The sequence below is a fragment of the Mangifera indica genome, chromosome 7, assembly GCF_011075055.1.
Source record: "Mangifera indica cultivar Alphonso chromosome 7, CATAS_Mindica_2.1, whole genome shotgun sequence".
Lineage (NCBI taxonomy): Eukaryota > Viridiplantae > Streptophyta > Magnoliopsida > Sapindales > Anacardiaceae > Mangifera > Mangifera indica.
Window position 1 is genome coordinate 16,984,399 of NC_058143.1, and position 27,876 is coordinate 17,012,274.

The 27,876-nt window shown below is 33.3% G+C and overlaps 3 protein-coding genes across 3 annotated transcripts; 1 reads left to right on the forward strand and 2 right to left on the reverse strand.

Moving 5' to 3' along the window:
• Positions 1-213: 213 nt before the first annotated feature.
• Positions 214-2,837, forward strand: LOC123221294 (putative protein phosphatase 2C-like protein 44). Its single transcript, XM_044644100.1, has 5 exons — positions 214-713; positions 899-1,186; positions 1,959-2,217; positions 2,343-2,476; positions 2,558-2,837. Exons 1-5 carry the CDS (start codon positions 681-683, stop codon positions 2,693-2,695), a joined length of 852 nt encoding a protein of 283 aa, XP_044500035.1. The 5' UTR covers positions 214-680; the 3' UTR covers positions 2,696-2,837.
• Positions 2,838-3,148: 311 nt separating this feature from the next.
• On the reverse strand, positions 3,149-13,758 carry LOC123221293 (COP1-interacting protein 7-like). Its single transcript, XM_044644099.1, has 13 exons — positions 13,377-13,758; positions 12,654-12,833; positions 11,989-12,109; positions 11,869-11,908; positions 9,984-10,036; positions 9,826-9,881; positions 9,156-9,308; positions 8,837-9,048; positions 6,335-7,929; positions 5,153-6,109; positions 4,218-4,635; positions 3,564-3,629; positions 3,149-3,435 (listed from the first exon to the last, which is right to left on the reverse strand). Exons 1-13 carry the CDS (start codon positions 13,433-13,435, stop codon positions 3,368-3,370), a joined length of 3,978 nt encoding a protein of 1,325 aa, XP_044500034.1. The 5' UTR covers positions 13,436-13,758; the 3' UTR covers positions 3,149-3,367.
• A 7,267-nt stretch (positions 13,759-21,025) lies between these two features.
• LOC123221155 (casein kinase 1-like protein 10) lies at positions 21,026-27,780 on the reverse strand. The gene is made up of 14 exons (XM_044643886.1): positions 27,125-27,780; positions 26,963-27,003; positions 26,379-26,448; positions 26,100-26,248; positions 25,927-26,022; positions 24,019-24,089; positions 23,345-23,406; positions 23,176-23,239; positions 23,013-23,097; positions 22,752-22,878; positions 22,534-22,607; positions 22,327-22,390; positions 21,900-22,030; positions 21,026-21,738 (listed from the first exon to the last, which is right to left on the reverse strand). The coding sequence occupies exons 1-14, from the start codon at positions 27,198-27,200 to the stop codon at positions 21,457-21,459; spliced, it is 1,392 nt and encodes a 463-aa protein (XP_044499821.1). The 5' UTR covers positions 27,201-27,780; the 3' UTR covers positions 21,026-21,456.
• Between the last annotated feature and the right edge of the window lie 96 nt (positions 27,781-27,876).

Consider the following 27,876-nt stretch of genomic DNA (forward strand, 5'->3'; position numbering starts at 1 on the left):
GATTGGATGTTGACTGACGCAAAGGAAGTCAATCAACTTGTTAAATGACAAACAAACTCAACTTTCCCATTAACAATCTTTTGGAAATTAAATTATTCTCATAAATAAACACACATTAATCAATTTATCTTCCTGTCAACAAATGAAAGGTGTGAGGTTGGCATGGCATCCTCTTCCAGGCTGCTTTCATTGATTAACTTATAAATTTCACAACAAATTTAAAGCATGAAAGATAAAAATGGCTATCATAATAATTTCATATAAATAGATCCCCAAAAATAAGTAGTACCCAAGTTGTCTGTTGTCAATTATTTCAATTGGTAGAGCTAAAAATTCCAGCCAACCAACCGAAATCTTAAGTTTTGTTTCCAGTTTCAGGATTATCATCACTTGACTTTATAACTAACAAAGTAGAAGTTGACTGTTATATGTTTAATTGTGTTCAACAGGTACCATAAAATCCCATAAATTATTTCATTAATTAAATTAACCTAAAAATAAGGCTTCCATACAAGAGTCTCAACTTCTTTATTTATATCTTGTATTAGTTTCAAATATCTCTCTCCCTCTTCCTTTGTAACTTATCACATAGCCAGCAATATCCACCTTTTTATTTTCAGTATTTTCTTTTCAAATTTTGATTTTTTCCAGGACCCTTTTGTCAGATTCCAAGCATAGACATGGGACTTAGGGATCTTCATCTCAAACTTAAGGTGTAAATCTTTTCTTCATTCATTTCTCTATGTTCTTGTGTTTTTTATTTTTTTTAAATTTCATTAAGAACATGTGTAAGTTGATCAATACTATATTAGAACAACAAAAAGATGATTTTTTTTCTTATCAGAAAGATCAAGAATGATGTGCATGAAACTTCTTGTGTGTGGTTGCGTTTTGCCAGGCATTTAGGCTGCGGCGGTTTGTGATAGGTGGTGGGAGCAAGAATAGAGATGGTGAGATAAAGAAGAAGCCTGGTTGGATGGTGCCAATCTCTCATGGATATCATGTTGTTGAAGAAGACTCAGTTAGAGGTGGGGGTTCGTATGACTCTGATTCTGACTTGGTTGTGGTACAAAGAGAGCAAATTGAAGAGATTGAGTTGTGGTTTTTTGGAGTTTTTGATTGTCAGATTGGTGATGGAGTTACCAAATATATGCAGTCCCATTTCTTTGATAGAAATCTAAAAGAGGTAAGTCCGAATCATACCAAATACTATGAGTCTAGTTTAAGAATACTTAAAGCCTAGGAAGCACAAAAACATACCCTTTATGCATTTCCGAAACGATTTCATTTCCAAAGCATCTTTAAACTGGCATGAAAGGTTTTGGGTATAAAAAAATTTGGAACCCTTTTCATGAGAAGAAATTCTTTTCTTTTCTATTTTTTTAATCTATTTTATGTTTCACTCGTCTTTGTAATTTCGAACTCTAACTCTGATTTTATCTCCTCTATTCTATAGTATATTAAATCTCATCCTTTCTCTTTCTCTGACTTCTCCAACAATCAGTGAATGCTTGAAAAATAAATTTTATTGGATTTGATATATATTATTTATTTGGATATTGATTGATAAAACAAATTAATTTGACTACACGTCTTATTAATGCGAAAAATTTGCTATATTTTTCTAAAGATATACAAGTTGTATTTTTTATAAAATTTGATAATTATAAAAAAAAAAAACTGTATATTTTTCATATTTATATATTTTTCCATGTTTCCGTTTCCATATTTCTATTTCTCCATGTTTTCATTTCCATGCTATATAGCTTAAAACAAATACAAATAGCAAGGACAATAAATAATCAGAAATTATATGCAGTCCCATTTCATGTAGCTTGTTGCAGAGTTTCAGATTTTCACTAGTCATGAATTAAATACATTATAGCTTGTAAATGAAGTACGATTGCAGGCTTAGTTAGGAATCACCAAAATTCAGTGTCTTGGCTTGTGGGTTGCAGTCTCAGATCAGGAGAAAGAGCAAAGAAACAATGCGAAAGGCTTATCTCGGAGCAAGGGCAAGAGTGAGAGAGGCACAGAAAGAAGATGAGGCATGGAGAGTGGGTTCAGCTTCTGTGATGGTGATTAATGGAGAAAAACTTGTCATAGCTAACATGGGTGACTATAGAGCTGTGGTTTGCAGAGATGGTGTGGCTTATCAGATCAGTAGCGGACTTCAACAAACTGCCAAAAGACATTGGACTCGAAGATTTTTTTCTGGTAAGAGCAGCTCAAACTCCAATCCATGTAACTCTGCAACTACATTTACTCGATTGCCTATGAAATGCCATTACCACTATGAATCTCAATGTATCTGATTTCAAATACATTTCTTCCGCCTTAAGTACGCATACTAGCGTGCGACGCAGGCAATGCAACGAGGGTTAAGCACTCAAAAGGTGCAGAACTTTCAGTTGGGGCTGAAAAGATTGATTCTTATACTGAATTTGCGCTCATAGCAAGCACTGGCATATGGGAGGTAAAAGCAGTCCCAACTTTTTCTTCTTCTCAGTTCAAAAATTAAAGAGGATGTGTTAAATGTATGCATAATGTTGTGCAGGTGATGAAAAATCAAGAAGCTGTGAGTCTTATAAGGCACATAGAGGATCCGCAAGAAGCTGCTGAGTGCTTGGCAAAGGAGGCATTAACTAGAATGAGCAGAAGTAACATTTCTTGTCTAGTTATCCGCTTTGATTAGTAGAAGATTTCGGCAGCTTATTCTCTTGTATGGGCAAAAATAGATTATGGAATAACTAGAATCAACATGTAATGTGAGATGATGTTGAAAAAGGCAACGAAAATGCCCCAAACAAATATTTGATGGGTCAATTTTGGTTTAACCAACCCAACACTAGAACTCCAAAATATTTTTCAATATGCATTATTTAAGTGTCATTACAGAATCACCATGATTACCTTAAACCTCATGAGCATGCTGCATTGGAGAAATGTTAGGGTTATGAGCTTTTGCCAGTTATGAATCTTCTCAGATTCGATTTGGACTTAAACATTTTAAGTGACAAGAAACAACTATAGGGATGCTCTACTATAACAGAATCTCATGGCTGTATGAAAACCAATGTTAACCTAATACAAAGAACGCTGCAAAAAAAAAGAAAGAAAAAAAAAACAAAGAAAGAAAGCTGCAACATGATTCACCAACAATACTACAGAATAAATTATTGCTAATGTACAAACACCAATTTTTATTACTTACATTGTAATACATTCAAATATATATTTTTCTCCCCTGCACATTGTAAGTCTGGAAACTAACTAAAGCACAAAATCTGTAACTATGCACAGCCAAATGGCACATTTGAACCAATTTGCAGCTTCCTCACTCACAGCTCCAGTAGCATCTGTAATGTTAAGTTGTCAGCTTCTTTTCACTATTCTTGCTCCGGAAGGGAGACAACAAAGAGAAAGTTCGGGAAGCTGCATCCAAGAGAATAAACTCTTTATTCTCGTACGTATATTCACGAAAATCATAAAAACTTCTATAGGAAGATAAGGGAGAAGAAAATAATGAATTGCACCAAGCTGTATGGGTATTGTGTGCTTACGCTTTTGTGGAGTAGCAGCAGGAATAGGGGTTTCGTCTTGAGAGATCAGAGTTTTCAATGTATGAACTGATGATGACAACAAAATTTGATGGTTAGCCTACCGAGAATATACAACTTCAATAACATCTCATAGTCACTATAAAAAGGATATGCAAAAATAGTTTATAGGCTATCTCATGGGCATCAAAATGCCCCATAAAAAAAAAGCAACTTTGACAAAGCAGATCAGAATTTGCCATGGAGAGCAACTTTTGAAACAATAATGTATTATCTCTACATAGCATAATTTCCTGACAACAGTAGACAACTTTTTACTGCTGCATTCTCTTCAAAAAAATTAGCTTTTCTGCCACATTGATCTAGTTACCTGGCTAAGATTAGACTTTAGAAGACCTACAAATCAAGGCCTGAAATTATGTCCAAAACACATAGTGAGCAGATAATGTGATATTGCCAAAAACGCTCTCTGGTTTGATAGAGTAAAATCATTTTTCAAAATCTTTCATCAATATCAGTTGAACTTAAATTCTAGAACAGATGCCAATGGCCTGTTTCTTCAATATGCTCCTCATATCCATTAGGCTTCACAACTATCAAGCATCATTCTATATTTGTTCATCAAATTGCACTAGAATAGAATATAATGAAAGTTACCTTCACTAGAGAAAGCCAAATTTGTGCCAACATCATCTGCCTCAGAACCATAGACACTAAAATTGTCAGATTCACTATTACGGTCGCTTGTAGCTGAGCTATGATTCTTTTTCCCAAACTTCAACAGCCGTCTAAAACCTTTTGATGATTCTTTTATCAGAGGTTTATCCAACGCTTCCGGAATCTTTTCTAGTTTCAAACTTTTAGAATCAGAAACATGAGCTTTAACAGTCTCTGTCCCTGTTGCCACAATCTGTATATTCGTGGCGGGTGCTCTTCCGTACTCTGAATTAGTAGTACAAGGGTCTTCCATAGAAGAGACCCGAGCAAATGGGGCTTTATATGGTTTTTCACTATCATTGATGCCTGAAAATTTTGGTGATTCCTTCTCTGAATTGCCAGAGTTTCCTGTCATCACCTAAAACAAAAAAATTACCAAAACTAGTTAGATATATTAAGAATTATTATATTGGCAGATGAAAAATAAAATATCAAACACATCACCACACAGCTGGTGAGACTGCAATTGCACACACGAGAAACGGAGAGGCTATTATGCTTAATTCCAGCAAGACAATCAAAATTGAAATATTAATTCCGTCAGTTTCCGCAACTTGGAGAGATCTTTGATGCTGTTATAACTCTTATTGCAGATGTTATGTTTAAAACTTCAGACTTTGGGAATAAAATTCTAATGTTTAACCTAATAATTAAGATTTTCAACCCCAATCAAAACAACAGAGCAGAATAGCTATGCAATAAAATGATATGCTAAAAACATTATCACACTCGGCCTTTCCAAATGAAAATCAATATTTATAGTCCTAATTTGGAGAATGCAAGATTTTACAATTTCAAGTTCAAATTACATACAAACAGAATTCATATATTGGATTAATGCTATTTTTCATTTATGCAGGTTTTATCAATCCTACCTCATATGAAGAGGGCTTTTCCTGTGATTGGTGTTCCATGGGTTCTTTATCAGCTCCATCAATGGTTAGTGGTGACAATGGCGCATGAATAGCAACATAATCTGACACTGCCTTGGTTTTCTCAACTACTTTGTCACCATCAGAATGTCCCTTCTTAAATTCCACAATTTCTTTTCTCTTTTGCACAGCAGCAGACGGTTTCTCACATTCAAGCATCACAACAGTCTTCTCAATAACCACATTGTCATCCCCATCACTATGATGTGATTTTTTGTCCTTATTCCTCTTCATTTCAATGCCTTCAGAAGTGGTAGAAGATTTAGTTCCATTGACCTTCTGTGTTGATTCTTTTGCTGCTGATTTGCCATGAGTAACATCAGTTTCTTTAGATTTTCTAACTTTTAGTTCTGGAAGAGAAGCAGCTTTGGTTTTATCATAGTCCACAATTGCCGATATTTTCTTACTCTCAGGCCCGTTAAATGATTTTGGCTTTGATGATGGTTCAGCGCTTCGTGGCTTCACTGAAGAAACATATGGACTGCTAATTATTTTTGGCTCAGATAATCTTCTAATCCTGGCCATGGATACCTTGGTATCAGGTGTTACAGCACTATTTCCTTTCTTTGGCTCAGGCAATGTTGACACTGAACGGGTTAACCTATTTCCACCAGGGTGGCTTCCTTTATTCAATTTGCTAGGTTTAGAGGCTTTAAGCGAATCACTGGATCCTAAAGAAGCAGTTCTGACAGAGAACCTCTGTAAAGGCGATGATGTTCCGGGCTCTGAATCACTGAACTTTGAACCTTTAGAAGCACTAGGAGAAAGTTTTGCAGGTAACTGTTTTCGGGTTTGCTGTGAGAGCAAAGGTGATTGAGCAGGAATTGAACTGCCTCTAGCAGCAATTCTCTTTTGCCTCTCTATCTTCAAAGCTTCCAGTCGTTTTAACTCTTCCTCTTCCTGAAAAGAACAATAAGATGGACAGATTAGAGCGTTCAATAAACCAGAATGTGCCAGCCGATAAAGGAGACTTACAGTCATGCTGATTAGAAAACAAAGCTTGTATAATGCTAGTATAAATACAAAGTGGATGGTTATTTGTAGTCAAAATCACTGACCAGTTTGCTAGAAGTGTTCTAGTTTTCAATCTTGAGCTAAGTGTTCAAAATACTGTTAACTAAGTACCTTCTGTTTCTTCATTTTCTGCAGATCAGCTTTATAGGTTCTTAGTTTCTCAGCACGGGCTCTTGCTTCATCCAGAGGACTCAACTTTGAAGGCTTTCCTTTCCTTATTGGTCCCACACTCTTCTTATCTGAAGAATCCATAAGTTTTGTTCTCCGGTCCTTGACTAACTTCTTGGACCCTTGCTTGGCATCAGTCACAGCCTCCTTATTTTTCTTATTCAGTGAAGCACCATCTTGAACATTAGCTTGCAATTCATAATCCAAGGCAGGATCAAAACCAGACAATCCCTTTTCCCCTCCACGCTCAGGCATCAAACTTAATTCATCCGGTTCATAACTGACTAGGTTTCCAACACTATTAGACTTGCTCTGTGTCATCTGATGTGATGATGGAAACTCAGAAGCCATGTCAATAGCATTTCTTCCATCACTTCCAACTTGATCTTGTGTAGCTGACCTCAATGGTACTATGTAGGAATCATCACCCATGTTATGTGATGACCTTCTATCCAAATCATTAGTTGCTTGCTCAAATCCATTAACAGTCAGTGGATCTGTTGGAGAATTCAAAAAACCTGATTGATTTTCCCGTCTATGAATAAACAAATCTTCATTTGTGGTCCTCCTATATCCACCCCTTCCGCCATTCATTTCTGTGGATTGTAAATCCATTTGACCATCTCTGAACCTTCTACCATCACCAGATTGATCCACTCTTCCAGAGTTCAATAATTCATCTCTTGATCCCTTAGGCCTGCGAGCTATATTTCCACTAATTTTATGCATATCTGTAATATTCCCTTGGTGATACCCACCCATATCTCGACCACATGAAGCTAAAGGATCGTCACCAGCTGTACTCTGTTGCTGTCTTGCTCGAACCCCCTTTTCCATTGCAAACATTTCTCGGTCAACACCACGTTCCTCTTCATCAGCATCTCTCAGTAGAAAGTTTTGAAATGCTTGCCACGGTCCACGCTCTTCATCCTTCCCATTAACAGTCCCTCGCATGTCCACATCCATAGATGATAAATGACCCTCTTTTCTTTTTGAAGATCTCAAACTGCTTTTGTGCTTTGTCTCTTGGGCAGTGCCTCCTATATCTCCATCTTCATCATCAGTTTCACAGTATGAAGCTGATTCTGTTTCACTATCCGAAGCATCTTGCCCCTTTGAAGTAACATAATTAATGTTCCGAATGATAACTACACCAGATTGCTTTCTACCAGATCGGATTCTAGAAGTTTGTTTCTCGGGTTCTGCGTCATCCTGAGAAATCGCTTTAGGGCCATCTGTCTCCCAGGTTTCAGATTCAGTACCAATGTCTCTACCATCCATGGAATTCCTTCTCTGTCCCATTCTTTTTCCAGCATTATGTCTAGGATCCTCAGCTGAAGGATAAGGTGGCTGAAAATATGGGCTATTTGCTGGATAATTATGATAGTAAGGCATGCCTGGAATGGGATACCCTTGAAAAACTGGTAGTGCACCAGGCGGTGAATGAATCGGCCAGGGAGGGAACATATGGTGTGGATACTGCCCTTGAAAATGTTCTTGAGTGATGGGTGATTGGTGATCCATTGGAAGCTTCTCATCTGGCATAAGAATTTTCCAACTCAACTTTTGAAGTAGCACATATAGAATGAAATATAATCAAAACATCAGAAGAAACAATTCATACTAATAGATAGCCATAGTAAAAAAGCCATTAATAAAATGCTGGAGACAGAAATTCTATGAAAAATAAAAGTTGCAACAAGTCGTCCATTAATAAAATGCTGGAGACAGAAATTCTATGAAAAATAAAAGTTGCAACAAGTCGTCCATATCTATATGTAGTTCTTGCTTGTAAGCAACCTTTCAAGTCCCTCAACCTGTATCACAGTTCTATTCCACCTTAGTGCTAAATGATGTTTATGTCTAACACTAAAAATCCACCCATGTGCCTCCTTTATTTTTAGATAAAAGATTCTTAAAAATTATTTTTTACAAATAAAAAACAAAAAAGAATGAAATTGGCAGTGACATCCCTTCTATATGATGAATTTAGAACTATAGAAATTATCAGACTAGGTGCAGGCAAAACAATTTGTTGACATTTATATTTTGATTTAATAAAACCACATATTTTGTCTTCTCATGTTGGGGGAACCTGCAAGAGCTTCTCTTTTTTCCATTTTTAGTTGTGGAGGAGGGATGGCAATGCTACCAAAATATAAGAATTTGCTCAAACTTCAAACAATCAGGAGTACTGAAAGTGTTCCTATAAAAAGGAAAACTGTCCAATTATCTATATTAGGAGATACAAATAAGCAAATCAAAGTACCTATTATTCCACCCAAATTTTATATTCGGTGTGAAACCAATGTATTAATCTCATTTTTCTAGCTGATAACATCAAAATTTAATAGATTTCACATTAACAGTCAGGGCAATCACAATCTTTAAGTTCATTAAACATAAGCATGCAAAAACCAGTACTGTCATATTTTGAGCACATACCTGCATTTGCACCAATGCTTGCTCTGCCATCATTTTCAGAAGTTTCACTAAATTCTTTCTGCTGATTGAGCGCATTAGAAAGCATAATGCCCGATGCATTCATAGTAGAAAAATCTGATTGGTTAGGCATAGCCTCGGCTTCTCCAATTTCAACCCACTGACCAGTCTCATGCTTTCTTTTCCATAATTCCCTAAATCTCATGCAAGCATCCCTGCAGCAATAATTCATGCAACTTAATCAGGAAAACTATCTCAAAGCGAAAATTGTCCTTCACGGGTCAATTATTGAAGGTCAAAATTTCATGGAAATTCTATTTACTTCAATCGTGAGGCCCCAAAGCTTTCAGAAAACGACATCAGAGGCACCATGTGATCAACGTCAAAACCTGCAGCAACAGCACGCGCAAAGGCCATGCCTTGCTCCTTCTGTAATGCAGTTGTCCGTGTCTCTAGGATTTTCAATAGCTGGACTCTGATGAATATTCATTAGACAAAGTAGGCAATCAACACCATGAAACTGCCAATGTATATCAAAATAAAATTAAAACAAAGTGAGTGAACAACTTGTCTATGAGGACAAATAATTTTCCCTCCTGTCTGATAAGCTGCTTCAGACATGGCTACTAAAAAAATACTCCAGTTTATTTTGTAGAATTTGACCCAGCTCCTAAGCTTGAATTTTTCAGGTTGAAAATCCTAATAGATAACTGAAGAAAATAAATCTACGTGGAATGAGTGTTTTTTGGCAAATTAAGTAAAAGTAGGAGAGAAATTATGCATTTTAATCATTATGGTCGCTAAAGTAGCATTTATAACAGCTTAGCCCTGCTTATGACATCTCTACTTTATTTGCACTTCCAAAAAGCTGTATTGAAGTTTGTCATGTTTAAAATGACCAGCAAACAGTTCACAATCTCCCATGTATAACCCTCTCAATAAACGTTTTTTTCAAGATAATTGTGTTAACTCATGGCTGTGATTGGACATACCTTGAATTTCCCTTCTGTGTGGCAGATCCATTTGCTTCAGGAGGACGTTCTCCAGGCTGCAAGAATTCCAAGAAAAGAAATGAGGGGAAAGAAAGAAAGATCAAACAAATGAGATGAAAGAAATAATATGTGATGAGGTACAATTTATTCCTAATTACCTCATAGAGAACAATGGCTTTCTCCTCATTAGAGTCCGGCAAAGGGCGGCTACCTGTTGAAATTAAATATAGTATGAGTTAGCAAAATCAATATTGAACTTATCAAAGTTGGGACAAATAGTTCAGCAGCATAACTTATCAAAATAATAAATATGTAAATCCAAATGAAAAGAAGAAGGAAACCTCCAACATCTGGTTCTCAGAATATAAAATTGATCAGTACACTGCAGAGTAAAAACCTCTGTTGATTTGACTAAGAACAATAGAATAGAATAAAACAGATAAAAGTAAAAGATATTCAGAAACTAAAGAAATGAAAATAACTCCAAGAACCAAAGTATCCCTCATTATACTTCAAAATATATTTTTTTAGATAACTTAGTTATAAAATCCACCTGAAGAAAAGCAAGCTTAGGTGACAACATTAATGAAATTGGGTGGAGAACTTAATGACTTGGTCAGTGGGGGCTTTGTGAAAATCACTATAAAAGACCCCCACCCCTCCTTCATTTGACACAATGTACCGCCCAAGTCATTAAATGTGCAGTCCAATCTCATTAATGTTGCCGCTCAAACTTGTTTTTCTTTGTTAGATGGAAAGCTACTATTTTATAACACTTCCCCTTGGATTTCCACCACTTACAGATAATTACATTAACTTTATTAAAGAAAAACTCAATAGGATAAAAAACCAAAGCAGATGAATGTAATTATTTAATGTCATGTAAAGTGGGATTGAATGTGTTTAAACTATCTCATCAAAAACCTTACCAAGAAAATCTAGTGGGACAAAACTGAAGGAAAAAGGAGTTCAATGCATATTTTGTCTAATGTGTTACACATTTCAAGAATTTGCTCCCCCTGATGAATGCTTGTTGAGTCGCCGCATGTCGATATTATGAACAAAGATTTTCTGATTCAATTATTTGCTTGTAAGAGTGTGTATAATTTCGTTCAAAACGTAAAACTGAAACATTTTAAAAATTACGTTTTGGTTTAGTTTGGCTTGTAAAATTATTTGATTTGAGTTCATAAATTCTTGAAAAATAGCTTTTAGTTTCGATTGCAGTTTGGGCAATTTTTAACCGAAATTAAACCGTAAACCGTATTTCTTTAAAATATATAAATATAACTATATTTGAAAAAATATTTCAATAAGCAATTAAATATACAACTTGTTTTTTTCCTATTTATTTTGCCTTTTTTTTTTACATGTATATTATATATATATTTTATATTTATTTTACATATTTATATTATATTCTATAAAACTATAATTCAATAAATTTTATCAAATAATATATATTTACAAGTGAATAATTTTAATTGGTTCAAACTATAATTCAAACTGAACCAAACCACATTTTTTCAGTTTGATTTAGAAATTTTTCAAACCATTTTTTTAATTTAATTTAAAAAATCTCTCAAACCACATCAAACCGAACCATGCACACCCCTTTTTGCTTGTTTTTGTGCAAATTCATGTCTTGATTTGATTCATTGTTGTTTTCTATATCTTTTATACAAATCTCTTTTTGTAGAAGAATTTGTTCACCATTAGTATTAAAACATTCACCTATTTAGGTTTTTCATTTTGTTAATTTCTTATCTACTTTCCCTACCATAGTTGTTTTATAAGGGTTTTACTACAGTAACTCACCTACTGCCCTCTAAGAACCCAAAATAACTCAGTTCTTGTACATAATTTACTAACAAAACATGAAAATACTACTAAGCCACTTCCTCCTCCATCCATGGCTCTAATACCATTGGGGATGTGATTGTGACGACAAAAGTATTTTGTAAAGGGATTATGAAAACATGAAAATTATGAATATGTCACGTAAGAAATAAATATATATATATGTATCATATTAAAGAGTACCTTTAATGCTTTCCATAGGCTTTGCTGGAATTTCTTCTACCTATCCCACAAAAGAGTGAAAAATAAATGAATTTAATCTGGTGAATACATAGATATTGAAAACCCGAGAATTTAACTTACGGTACTCAACCCTATCTCGTTGTTGCTTTGAATCAAGATTGCCTCCTCAATTTGCAAGATCTCAGATTCTATTGTATAAACTCTCTCCAAGATCTCTGGAGTGTTCACAAAGCGAACAAACCTAGAAAAGAGAACAAATTATAATAGACTTCCATATCATTTTTTTGGCATATGAAAGTCAAGGTAGCACCAATTTGACTTTAAAACTTTGAAGAGTTTGACAAATTCAACACTCAAAGCACATATGACAACACATAAAGTGCTTAATTCAATAACCAGTCAACAATTAATGTAGCTCACCCCAAGAACTCTACTGGTCAGGAGACATCAACCCTTTTTTCTTTTCTCCTCTTCTCTCATGGGAGAAAGACATCAACTATTAAAGCACATAAGTCAGTTGAGTAAACTCAAATATTATTTGGTCTCATTGGATGGTCTTTGATAAATTATACAAATCCACAAAGACACTCAAGGGTCATTTCCCTGGTGATTTCTGATATGTAACAGTCAGGTAACTGATACCCACACGCCACCAGTAAAACTATATTTGACACGAGATACTGTCTCAAAAAATGGATAAAACACAGAGGATTCCTTCTGCTTTAATTCCAGTTGTGTAAATTATAAAGAGGAATTTCATGAGCAGTCTGCAACACAATACAAACCTTTCAATGGTTCCCTTTGTGAACCATGTTGCATCACTGCCAGACTCTGGCTGAAGCACAATCGAATAACCCCCTTTAGCCATCTGTTCCTGAGCAGTCTTTAAGTGGGCAAGAAATGGATTCAGCAATCCAGAAGCTATTTTCTCCGTCTTTCCATTGGCAGATATCACCAAATCACACCTGAAAACAAAAAGTGAAAGTGCAAGTTTACTTAATAGAATAACAAAGGAAAATTACTAATGAATTTGCAAATTGATTTTTCTAACAAAATCACACTTCAAGAAACATAACAAAAATTATACCCACAAAGGGAACAAGCATTAAAAGGCTAATATCTCTGTTTTTTAACCATCATTCAAAGAAATAAAAAGAAAAAAATTAAAGAAAAAGAAGGAATAATTTTGTCTATTGAACTATTTTGATTTCAAGTTATAATCAACCAGCAAACTGTTAGATGAGTTCACTCTACAATTTACCATAAGGGACAAAACAAACTTACGTTACAAATAAATGCAAGTTTACACAGCAAACAAAATAAAAAACAACAATAGAACCAGTAAAGTAAAATTACTAATTAGAAAGCACCAACACACAGCTCAGATCATTCCCTAAAACAAAATCTATAATTTCTTATGCAAGGTCTTAAATTATCTTTTCAAAACCGAATAATAGATCAATAAACAAGCGACAGTTCGACAACAAAAAATAAACTAAATTATATACCTTGTCCGGGTTGGAGTGAGCTGAAACACAGCTGACTCAAGCCGAGTTGACGACTTCATTGTCAACAAAACAGATCTTAAAAACCAAGATCGACAAATTAAAAAAAAAAAAAACCCTCACACACACACACACACACAAAAGAAAAAATATTTATCAAAAACTAGCTCACTCTCGGGTCATAAATAGTTTTCCCTCTCTTTTCTCATAATGGAAAAGACTCTGAGTTTTGCTTAGAGAAAAACGTTTTGCAGAGAAACCCACAAGAGAAAAGCGTTTCAGAGAGAGTCTAGGTGTTTAACAGCTTTTATGAGAGAGACAAAGAATCCAAAAATTGTTGCTTTATTGGTCTTAGGATGCTCTACCAACTGGAGAAAACTGTGAGAGAGCGTGAGTGAAAGAATATTTTTGTATTGTCACGTTCTTCACTTCTGGTCATTCTCAAGTAAATATGTGGGAATATCAGGGGTAAAATGGAACTTATCGTAAAGTCAAGAGACCATTTTGGGAAATGCATTGATGTGAAGGCAAACGGATAGATTGTGGAAATTACGAGAATGGTGTTATAGTTACTTCAACTGTGATGTTGGTGGGTTTAGTCAAAGGATGAGAGATGAGTTTGGGATTATTTACTTAATTAGTTGAATACATCACTTTAAATAGGGTTTGTTGACTAATAATTACTTTTTATTTCACTCCCATTTTTTTTTTAATTCATCATGTAAATAAATAAGTCGTTTTCTAAATGTTACACTCATATTGCTTTTTAAAGGTGATTAATTTTGTCATAAATATCCACCACCCATTTAAGAAATAATACTAGTAGAATCACAATAAAATTATACATATTTATTTTGTGTATATAAATATATACATATTTGATATTTATTATTATATAATTAAATAATTTTGAATTAAAAATAAATTATTATTCAATCACATAATAATACACATAAATAAATAAATATATATATATCTATTTATGTACTCAAAATTAATACGTATAATATTACTTTTAGAATAAATAATAAATACATTTAAAATTTAATAAATATAAATATTGGGCTAGTATCATGGTTATTAATATTTTATAATACGATATAATATAAAATATATAAAAAATAATATATATTTTAAAATATATCAAATTAATATAATATAATATATATAAACGTGGATGAATTTGTACCCACAAAAATAAATGTATATTTCAATATCACTGAATCATTGACTATTTCAAAAATCCAAACAAAAGAATATATATATTTTTTTTATATTTTACATAATATAACACAACATTCTGGCAATGAAATTTATATAGAATTAATGAATAAAAGGAGGATTTCAAGTTTTTTTTATCTTGGTTATTATTATTGGGAGCAGTGTATATATATAAAAAATATTTTATATATAAATAATAATATATTATTATATAATTAAAAAATTAAAAATTAAAAATATAATAATATTTAATTATATAATAATATATTATTATTTATATATAAAAGTTATGTAAAAATATTATTATATTATTAATTACTACCCCACTTAGATTTGGACTGGGGAAGAAACTTGGTGGGGATGAGTTGGCCTCATTTATGCACATAAAAATTACTTTGAAAAGATCGTAAATAATATATTAAAATTAAATTATGGCATGCCTATTTTATGTCACTCATATGCAAGCATTTGCTAATTTTGTGGTTTTTTTCACATTAAATTTGTCTATTTTTAGTCGCTCATATGCCTCTTCCCATTTCACCAACCACAATGTCTACTTCTCCATATTTTCACTTTAGAAATTTCTACCCACTTTTGCATTTCTTCAGGGATAATTTATTATATTCTTTTAGATTCATCCTTTCTTGATTATGATTTAATCGTATTAACAACTCGGCCAACCCAAAGGCTATGTTAGACTCAAAGATATAACCATCACTATCTTTGTTCGTATTACAAATTTTTTTTTTTTCTATTCGAGAAGAGATAAGTTAAGTGTTATTTATATTTGTTATGCAACATTTTTTTAATATATTTCTAAAAAATTCTATTAAAATAATATTTTTAAAAATATTCAAATTAGTTTGTGTTATTTTTTTTTGTTAACTTTTATACTATTTAATTTAAATTTGAATTGTATCAAATTAATTTTTATTAAATTTTGTATCGAAATAACTAAACCCATCTTTGTTTTTTTTTTTTTTTGGGTATTTTGTCAATGTGACCAATAAACGATTGTATTGAAATTTGTCAAAACTAGGCTGACTCATAAAAGACATTACATTCTTATAATATGCAATCTTTCATACATTTTATTTGTATTGTCCTAAAATTGATGATGCTGACAATTCATGACATCTCATTCATCCAACATATAAAAGCGATGCCCCTGTAGATATTATCAATTAATTATTTCTCAATATAGTATTCACCTTTGCATTTTTCATATACAAGGCTTATTTCATTATTTTTAACCCAAGATCAAACTTTCTACAAGGGCTAATCCCAAGCTTTGAGCAAATCCCACTGATTAAACCATCTTTACGTACTTCATCTTCTATCTCGAAGTCCTCACTGTCTAGTAAAGAGCCCATTTCTTCTTCGCGGGGGCTGTCCCAATGGCGCAATCCTTCGAAGTCATTGTTATAATTTGGATTGGAAGTACTAGGGTTCTCTTCTTGAATGCCTCCTTGTGCATAATCTGTTGTGTCTTCTTTTCCTGGACATAGGATCAAGTCAAGTTTGTTGAAGTCGCTTATATCGCTCAGTCTGGAGTTTGAGGCTTCGCACGAGCTGAAGGATGAAGCTCTTTATGTCTCAGACGAGGTTGACAATGATGGAGAAGCTGTCACTGAATCAATTCCGAAACCCTGGATTTCGTTTGTTATTTTTACAGCTTTTAAACGTGCTTCTTTCAGAATTATTCCTCCTCGCAAAAGATTTAGTATATTTTCTGCTCTCTTTTGCATCATAGCACCCCAGTTTAACCTAACACAAAAATTGCATAGAACCAATGGGTGAGTAACAATCTTCAGCAAAATCTTCCGCACCATGGGTGAGTAACAATCTTCAGCAAAATCTTCCGCACCATGGGTGAGTAAGAACTCAAGAGGTACCAAGGATTTGTAGGATTGCCTCCATTGCTTCCAGTAAAGATCGCAATCCTGAATAAATTGTATTGCTTTCGAATATTGCATTATGAATTATTGCAAGGGTAACATCAACAACTCGCCAGTAATCATCCATGTCGAAGGATGCGTCTGCTATTTTAATCATGATTTTAGCTTCAGATCCCCATGGGTCACTATTTGTTGCTTCTTCAGCCCACCTTCACAACGTCACCATTATTAAAATCAAGCTATCTATATACACACAAAACAAATTATGGATAACATTTATTAACTGATGATTAATGAATGGAAATCCTGAAAATTATTTGTGTAAATCAGTTAAGGCGAGCTTGTATTTCTCACGAGGAAAAGTAGATGCCTGCCACTTAATCTTATTTAGAAAGGTTCCCACAACCATATACCTCAAACTCTTTAACCAATGCTAGATTAATATGCATTTATATATATACCTAATTATCTGGGACGTTTTAGTTTCAGTTACTGAAAGCTAATCTGAGTTACAAAAAGGAAGAGTTCTTCCACATACTAACTGGAAAACTCTTTCCAATCAGTCATTTTAATCCATGGTAATGCTTCCAAGAAATCAAGCAATTGTATTTATGATAGAAACAAGTGTGATTTTAGATAAAATATAATGGGGGATGTAGTGAACAGAGATGTGACTAGTATTACAGATTTGATAACCAAATGATTTTTCATATGTGAAAAGCTAGTATACCCTTGATATTATTGTGAGACTAATTATTGGTTAAGCTTAAAATCAGGTTCTGCAAATACCCATGCCCATGGATTTTGAGTATTTATAGCCTCCTCAACTAATCAGTGAATGAATTTACCCTAACCTTGTATTTTGATGGTGGCCTGAGCCTCCAGTCTAAAACCATCATGGTATATATGCGAATTAAGAGAGAAATTCTAATTGGATGAATATGTAATGTAAAATAATAGATAGATTAAAGGAAATAGAAAAGAAAGAAATAGGTTTTTCGTGTTATTATGTTTTTCTTAAATTCAAGTCTTATAATATAAGCTATAAGATTTAGGGTTTAATCTCAAAAGAATAACTATTTCTCACCCGAATTTTACCACAATAATAAGTTGTAATCCTTAAAGTTAAAAACAACAAATTCTCATTTTTTTGTTAATAAATTTCAATATATTTTAAGAGAAAATAAGAAAAAAAAATGAAATTACTCTTATTAAATTTTTTTTGTTTTTTTGCTTAAGATGAAAAAAATAATAGGAAAGAATTACAATTTTTCTTCTATGAATAATAAGTATAAACATCAATGAGCACTTGAAGCCAATAAATCCGATCTAATGGAGAGATAGTTGAAGAAGTGATAAAACCCTATACATTTTTCTTACAAAACCAATCAACTATAATTTTTGAAATAATTTTTGGGTCTCATATGAATGTCAATCAGTCTCCTATTTGAATTACTAAATAAAAACTCTCCTGGATAATCAAACGAGCAATTAGATATTATGCACGTACTATCTAATACTTACATAAAATTACAATAATATTAGAATGAATCGTCCACTTGGGAATGAAAATACCAAGAACTGGTTTTGTAAATATAAAATTTGATTAATAAATTCATATATAGTATCTATAGATACACCAATGAAGTTGAAAATATTTTATAAAATTTCATGATTTCACTGATTTTCCAGTAATCATGTTATGGAAGCAAATCAACGATGACACCAACTTTAATTTATACCGAAGCGATGCTACGTGCATATAATTTTAAAGGTTAAAATGCTTATTCTCACTCAAAGTTTAATGTATTCCTAAACTTACCTGTGAACTTTTAAAAATACAAACGTGCACTTATTTGTTATTAAAGTTAACAAAATTCGTTAGTTCTAAGAGTAAAATTATTAGTTAATTAATAATACCAAAAAAATAAATTTTTACCTTTTTTTCTCTTCTAAACCCTAAAAACTAACAATTTTATCTAAGATTAAACTTTAAAAAGTTGTATTTCCCTCGTAGGGTTTCAACTTTCTAACAAATCTTCTCCCTCTTCGGCAACCGGCACCCTCCAGTCCTCTCTCTCCCTTATTTTGAACTCATTTTCTCTAGTTAAATGATAATTTTACTCATAAAACTAATGAATTTTGTTAACTTTAATAACTTATAGATAAATATTTGGATTTTGAAACTTTGTAAATAAGAGTTTAAGAATATACTAGACCTTGGGGCAGAATAAGTCTTTTGGCCTAAATTTGAATATTTAATTAAACATACAATATGTGTTAATATATAATTAGGTGTTAATTTATTTTTAATTCATAATCTAAATTACTGAATAAACACATTATTTTATTTGCAATGTGTGCTTGTTTTTTTTAATAGAATATGAATCCGTTCTGCTTACAATTAATCTATCATCTGTTATTAAAAAAAAAAAAGAGAGAGAAAAAATAATTAAAATTCCCATTAAAACAAATAAATGAAAATGCAATACCATAAACATCAGAGAATTTAATTTAGCTATGTGGAAATGAGCATAAAATCATTAAAACCACGAAACCCTAATTCTAATAATTTCACAGCTTCAATGTCAAATCCAACATCTCTGAATCAAAAATATTGCCATCTTCCCTCGCTGCAAGATGATTTGCAGGGATGGTATTGTGATGCGACTGATTAAGAAATGGCTTGGTGAAGTCTCTAGCTGGCTCTGCAGCCGCCATTCTCCACTGCATCTCCACCTGCACTTGCCTAGACTTATAATCAGGAGGCAACTGTGACCCTAACGCCCCCATAGACAATGAAAGCCACGACGGCGGAACCGGTAATCGATCAGCCAGGGCACCATGAAGAAAAGGGTTTCTCTTCTTTGCAAAGAAATCTCTTTGGGCCTGCTCTTGTCGTCTTCTTGAAGCAACAACACTCTCGTATTCAGCAGTATGAGTATAAATATGGTTTATGAGAGATCGATTGCTTAGAAAAACTTGATCACAAATTCGGCAAGCGATTTGTGTAGAAGCAAAAGGTCTTTTACAAACATGGTTAAGTTCATGCACGTTGTTTTCATTTCCATGCATCATCTTGCTCCAACCAAATTCTGCCATTGTTAATAAATGAAAACTTGCAGAGAAAGCAAAAAGACTGGCGGAGGAATGAATGAATGAACCTTAGATTGATTATGAATTTATGGGCGCGGCGGCTGGGGATTGGATTGCCAATTGGATGCATTGCAAAATGATGATTACAGTAAAATGACAGCCATGAAAATTTCATAAATTAAAAAAAAAAAAATCTAATGAGATTGATTTGGTGAATTCATCAGATTTAATTAGATTGTAACATAATTGTAAATATGTTTCTTTAATTTGATTATAAAGTTGCCAATTTTTTGATAAATTTTTTTCCTTTTTAACTTTTTCAAATAACACAATTACCAACATTAATTTCGGCTTTTATTTCTGATTAGGGCGATTTGGAAATGACACACAACACAACTCTTGCTAGATTAATACTTTATGATATACTTCCATAATTGAAAAGAAGATACCTATGTAAACAGTAAATATTAGTATAAGTTGTATTATTATTAAAACTTCTAAATAAAATTTATAAAACAAGGTACGTCTAATTTAAGTGTTTAATTAAGTAATAAAACGATACGTTATTATGTGATTGGTTGATTTTGAATTAATGATAAAAAAATACCAATTATATGGTGAGATATTATCTAATTATCAATTGAATACTTAAAACTGAGTATATATAGTAGTGCTCTCAAATAATATTGCCAATTTAATTAAGGCCAAAAGACAGAACCATAAAACCATTGAAACCCTGTCATCATACCATAACATGAGTATTACCACTCAAGGGTTAGAATTTGTACAGACACTGACACTCAGTTTCGCTCACTTTAAGTGTACATGGTTTTGGTTTTGACCTCCCATTGTCTGTACATAGTTTTGCTCAAATAATATTTCCAATTCAACAACATATACTGTATCATAAAAGTGTTTTTTTTTTTTTTTAAAGAATAGTGCGACATTTTCCCAATCAAACTGATGAAAATGCATCCAAGTTCTCTCTTTTATAACTGTTTGATGGTTATAAATAAAGAAATATGCTAAAATAAAACATGAATACTGTGATTTTGTAAGTTTCAGGGTCTTACATGCAATATGCCATCTGCAAAGCATGAAAAGCCCTCATACAGTTGCAGACAGAATCTTGCCTCTATTGATTATGCACAACGTCTGACATTGAAACCCTGGTTAAAATTGAATCTGTAGATCCTCAACGTTATCCCTGTTTCCGCTCTTGAATGATAATAATTTGGTTAATTGAAATTTAAACCCTTTTTACCCAAACACAGCTCGTTTCTAAAGAAAGCATGATTGCATTATAAATGAAGATCTAAAGTTGATGTGGAGTTACACATGCTAACCACTTCTGTGAGTTTAGTGGGTGACAAAATAATGATACAAAATACAAAAAGCAAAACCTTTTGCCGAGTCAAAGTGAGCTGCACCATAAAAAGTTTCAAATGTACAAAGTTGCATAACACAATGTAAACAATTACAGAAAAAGAGTACAATAGATGTCTTTAACAAAGTTTTCCTGCCAGGAAAATATAACAAAGTTGGTTTATTACAACTACTCGTGCTTCAGATTTATGAACAATTCTCTAGAGTGAAATCATTTTATCTCTTCCTCTCACAAGTCTAATATAGCATTTATAATGGCATGAATCTGGCAAGAATCCTTGATAAGATATAGAGAAGAGAGCGGTTTGATATATCTTTTTAAGGGATATGCTTTGTGAAGCTATGGCTGTTGATGGATAGGAGTCCAGTAATGGATACACATATACAAAGTACCATAAAAACATTACAGTACTGGGATCTTGATAGGAGCCATAATGGAAAACTTCACCCGACACATTTTTCTTACCAGATGGGATATGTTCTTATTTCCTTTTTCCTGTGCTGATTGTCAGGAGATCAAAGCTACGAAGTGCATCATCACGGCCACTTCTTGTGTTTGCAGTACGAGCAAAAGATGATGACTTGGATTCAAATCCAGGTTGGATCCTTTGAGTTGTAGACAGCCGACCACTGCTAGAAATCAGTCGGCTTGACCGAGTCTCACTGGGTTCACCAGAGGAGCTGGGTCGGCTGTTTCCTATGACAGCCCTCTTTGAAGAACTTCCATTTCGAGATAAGGAGTGAGCCCTTTCAGAATCAGGTTGCTGAGAAATCATAGTAGTTTAGATACAAAGTGTAAGGGTATTGAACTTCTACTCATAAAAGAGCATTAAAAAGTGTCTCAAGTCAACCATAAAACCATCTCTCCTCTTAAGGGGAAAAAACAAAAATTAAAGCGCACACAATTATTAAAGTAGATGCTTACCACGTCCTTCGATGATGGCACATCTTCAGAAGCTCTGTGCCTCGAGTGATCACCATGCAAACCATGCCCAGAGGCATTACGTCTAACAAAGGCTTCAACTGCACCAGAAAATCTATCCCGAACCTCTTGTCCTACAAGATATATATTAAACACTGTAAGTTTATTCATTATCCAATCAAAATTTAAAAAAAGAAAAAATTGAATAGGGAAATTTCTTGGAGATTAAGAAAACAAAATAAATCTATAGATCCCTCAGCCGTACCAAGTGATCAAACAAATTAGCACCTGAAAGAAAAAAAATTCCATATCCGAACAAAGCAACAAACTACATACTTGAGCCCTAGCCTTACTCAAGTCTTACAAGAATTATAACCATCTAGCAGCACTAATTCTTGAAACTTGTTTCGAAACTTTAAACAAAACTGACCTGAAGGTTTCTCTAATCTTTCAGCTGAAGGTCCTGCAGCATTCAAAGCTTGTTTCCCACTTGGCTGTTGAATGGGAAAAAACAATAGGCAAGAGGAGATTGTCAGGATCATCACGTACCAAGAAATAGGGAAAAAAAAAAACATAATTTTTTTCTTTTCTGTTTTCCATGAGAATAAAGAATATTAATGAAGAAAGGAATGCTTACTCGTGCTCTTGAACTGGAGCCAGTCTGTGGATGCTTCAAAATAGTCCAATCAAATACATAATCAAACTGATAACCTGCACAAGTTTCAGTTGTAGAACTTTAATTTTTAGTTTTGGAAAAGCTCTCCTGCAGGAAATTTGCATTGTGGTAAAGATACTTCATTAATGAAAACAACAAACCAAGAAATTTTGAACTACGACACTTAATTACAAATTAACCTTCTCGAATAAACAAATCCCGGAAAAGCCTCTTCAAGTATGAGTAATCCGGTTTGTCTTCAAACCGCAATGACCGGCAATAATGGAAGTAGGATGTGAACTCTGATGGATAGGATTTGCAAAGGACCTGGAAGGTAATGTATCACTGCTTTTTGTCAGAGTATTAAAATTTAACAGCAGGACCACAAACAGAAGACATTTCACTGCTAATCTAAGAGACCGTGTTTCATGTATTTCTTCAAACTAATGTCTTTGGTATACCTCTATAGGAGTAAGCATCTTTTTCTCGCTAATCTTATCATATTTCTGCTTTTTTGTGCCTGCTTTTAGTCCCTGCCATGGAAGGCTGAGAAATTGAAACAAAGTTAAACATGGCTATTTTACATAAATAAAAAGGTGAAAGTAATTCAGTTATGTGTTTAACCTTCCCCGCAGAAAATACATAAGCACATAACCAAGAGATTCCAGATCATCTCTTCTGCTTTGCTCTGAACAGAAAGTAGAGGCATCATTAGATACAAATCTTGATGAATCTGAATATGTTATCAAAACAAAAGATAATCCTCAATAATTACTGCAACAACTACACTCACCAACTCCAAGGTGAGTGTTTACACTTGCATAACGAGCTGTTCCTGTAAGATTCTTATTTTCCCTGTGAAAAACAGAATGAATATTCGTTATAGAAAATGAACGACTTCAAAGAGAACAATGTTCAACATTCATCATTACAATTGGAATATCCCAAAATTCAAAATCTCAGAAAAGGTATATGGTGAAACCACAAACAAATAGGCCAAGAGACCAAACAACACAACTTTTATGCCAAAATACATGTAAAATGACCAAGCAAGATTTAATACCCTAACCATATAAAAACAGAACATTACTTATTGCAACTTATTAATATATGACAGGTCAAAATCAATGCATATTGGGATAAATTTACATTTGAGTATTTCAAACAGTTATTTCTCTAAGTTTATTGACATTTCTTTCTAAATTTCATCATGCACATAATGAGACACAACCAAGGAGCATACCTCCATATGAAGTGCAAAAACTAAATGTAACATGATGCAAATTGTAACCGAACATTCCACATTATAGAACACCAGTAACATTCACATTTTAGAAGGACAAATTGTGAAACAGTAGATTACATTTAAGTTACATTGCAACACCAAGTAAGCCAATTAGGGCACAAGTTACAAAAAAAATGACCTTAGATTACACAAATGAACAAGGAAAAAAGGAAAAGCAGTACCTGTATGGTATATGCTTGTGTGTTTGAAGATCCCTATACTTCTTTGCAAGGCCATAATCAATGATGTACACCTGTTATCAAGCATAAAAAACAAACACAAAATTTTTAATTATTAGATACATCATCGAACACATTTGACAAATTAATTTCACAAAGTATTCATTGAAGGCACCATAAGCGTTGAATTCAAAGACTGTTTTAAGATATCCAAGTCTCTTTTTTGAAGTCTTGTGATTCTTTCGCTAGTCAACTTATATATGTATTCAGTTAGTGCTTCTTCACCCTCTTGTAAGTCTTATCCCACATGACTTCTATCTCACAATTCATCACTTACTTGATCTTAAAGTTCCCAGGGGTCTCCCACTTACGATTGAAATCCTCCTATCATACTGTGGATGTGTTAGAACTCATATATATATATTACATGAAGGAAAAGAGAAGCTAGGACATATGTCAATCCCACAAATTCAAGGACCACCAAAAGAGGATATGAAACGTGGCACAACTGAGGGGAGCAAGTTTGCTATGCAGGATAACACGAAAGGAATTGCAGGAGAGGAGACATCCGAGAAAATTTAGAAGAAAAGTGAGAGAGAGTGCAGGCCTTTCGAAAGTCTTGCGAATTTGTTATCTTTTTAGCTTATGTAATAGGTATTTGAGAGACATTTTCAATTTCCAAAAATACAATTCAGCTTATATTGAACTAATATTGTTTGTCTACACAGTATCTCAATACAAGTATACAATTCCAGTATTCCTTCTTATTCTCTACATCATTCTGTTGACTTGAGATTTTGGTTTGATTCTTGAGTTGTGCTGTTGTGTTATTTGCTTGATTGGAAATTGTGGTGTTGCTGCTGGAGTGTGAGAACTGCAGGAGGAGAGAGCTTGTGTTCTGCGGAAGAAGCTGGTGGAAGCTTGCTGTGAGAAAGGCAGTACGGATACCTATCAGGATGCTTGTTCTCCATTTTGCAAATCTTTCATGCTAATAGAATTCTATCTCAAAATGCATATCTTTCCTGATCTTAAACTTCTCAGAAAGTCTCCAAATTTCAAATGACATCTCTTTCACTAAAAATTTTCTGTAGTACTAAATAATGTCCACCTGTAACACTGCTAAAACTTTTACTGCAGGCCATGCTTCTTGAATAAACTTAAAGTCAGAGAACTTCTACGCCAGGTTTCATCTTATCTTTTTCATGCCTAATTTTTTACCCATAAATATCTTCCTTGAATTAATAACAAGATGCACATTTAGTGGCAAATTTGAACAGAAAATTTTTCCAGAAATGAAAATTTCACCACAGTAGATTAACCCAAATTTTTTAAAATGTTGAAATTCCATCAATTCCCACATGTCTACAAATATCTGTACTTAGTATGCTGAATGGATGTCTTTCTACAGGAAATAGAAACTCATGGTTTTAGTGTACTAAGAGCGCAGAACCACTCAACAAATACATTTTATAAGATAGAAACTCATGACCGTAGTGTACTAAGAGTGCATAACCACTCAACTAACACATATAATAAGCTAACATTTGAGTCATATGCCACATAGGGTGACACACAAGTACATAATACCGGTAGTCAGGCACACAAATACAGTACAATCATGCTCGAAGATTAAAGACAAACCCCCACCTTGAATAATTCAACAATACACAATAAACTAATAGCTTTATTTTTCCTTTCAGCATTGTTCCACAAATAATTACCACAGCTACCAAATATTCCGGCCAAAAGAAACTTATAGGATACAGAGATTTACATCTCAAAACCAAATATTTGTAGTAGGAGTCACATTAAAACTCTCAACAGACTTATCAATCTAGCTCCAAGAAAAAATTCCAATGGTCATTTATGCACAAGCAACTAACTATGAAAGTAATAACTCACTTAGCATACCTGATTTGATTTGCGCCCTAAACCCATTAAAAAGTTGTCAGGCTTTATATCACGGTGAAGAAAACCACGAGAATGCATATACTCAACTCTGTTTATCTATCAAACACAACAAAATAAAAAACAATATATAAGTATGGCAGCTACATGAACCACAAGAGCATTGGCAGACTTACCAACTGATCTGCAAGCATTAAGACTGTCTTCAAAGTGAACTTCCGACTACAATAATTAAACAAGTCTTCCAGGCTAGGTCCAAGTAGGTCGATAACCATGACATTATATTCACTCTCAACTCCAAACCATTTGAGATGGGGTATACCCGCTTCAAAACAACAAAAAATACCAAATAAATAACAAAACAGTCAAATAAGCATATTGAGTTCAATCCACAGAAATAGAAATGTCCCACTGTATAAATTTACTCTGGAAAAATAACTATACAAGAAACTTACTTCCTCCTTGAAGCAGCATGTACAATTTGGATTCATAGTGAAGCTGAGGATGCTTGGTCTTCACAGACTCCTAGAAAAAGAAAAAGGAACACAAATGAAGATAGGCAAAACACATAAAGTCCAATTGATTGCAAAAAGTAACCATTTTCTCTCTTTAGATCTTTATTATACAAATCCACTCAAGAAAATACCAAGCACATCCCCATGCAATCAGCTTCATTATATAACCAGCTCAGCTAAGTGATAACTCCAGTAGTATGATATCTATTATAGAAGATAATCCGTGTGAAGATCAATCAATAGTTAACTTAGCACACCCAAAAAGGAGTAATTCTTATAGTTAAAATTATTCATTAGCCATTTATTTTATCCTCTCATAAACAATAATTAATCTTCACAACACAGCTAAATATTCACTCAATGATTTAATGTAGGAAAAGAAATGTTAAAAATCAACAATTTTTTACATCATCAAATACATTATCACTTACCATCCCGCACCCAAAAAAAAAAAAAAGGAAAAAAACCAAATTATCTAACAATTTAAAAAGATTACAATAGTAATTAAAAAATCTACAACATACCAGCTTTACAGCAACTTCCTCACCGCTTTGCACATTCACACCTACAACAAATAAATCCAAACCACCATTAAAACGTACTGAAGCAACAAAACATAAACAACTCCACAAGCTTAAAACTCTAACAGAACAATGCTACTAAGTACTAACAAAAATCATACACACCTAAATAAAGCTCCCCAAACGAACCACTCCCGATCTTGCGACCCAGCTTAAACTTGCCACCGATTACTTGATCCATGGATCTATCTTAAAGCGGATCAAAAAAATATGACTGAACAGAATCTCACCCTTCTTTTTTCACTAGCTCATATCACAATCAGATTCATTTAGCAAACAAAACTTCGTGGTTTCAGATCCACCAAAATTATGTATAAAAAGCAGAGACAATACCAATTAGAGAAAACATTTTATAATCTATCTTAAACTGTACAAAACGAACTATGAGGTTGCTTAAAAAAGCAAGCAATACCCATTTGTCAGTAAAGGCATGGATCACTAAAATACATTTTCTTGGAAAGTTTCCAAAGGGAAAAGAGATGGAATTTGGAAGGTGTAAATGTATAAAGATGGAATATTTATTATTTTTGTTTTTAAGGAGAGAAAATAGAGAGAGAAGAATCTAAAGCAAACGAAAATCGTGGCAAGAATTCGGGGAGTAGAATCGGATCTATGTTTGGGACAAGGATTGAGTTGTAGCTAGAGTTAAATTTAAAGTCAGAATTTTCTCGAGAAAATATATAAGAAAGTGAGGAAAAGCAGTATTAGGAGGAGAGAAAGAGAAAGCTAAGGGAAACGGATGATGATGATTGATGTATGAAAAACCGGACGATAAATGGATTTTTGTTTTTATTTATTTAAATTTTTATGCATCGTAATTGATAACTAACTATTTATTTATTAATAAATTATATCAA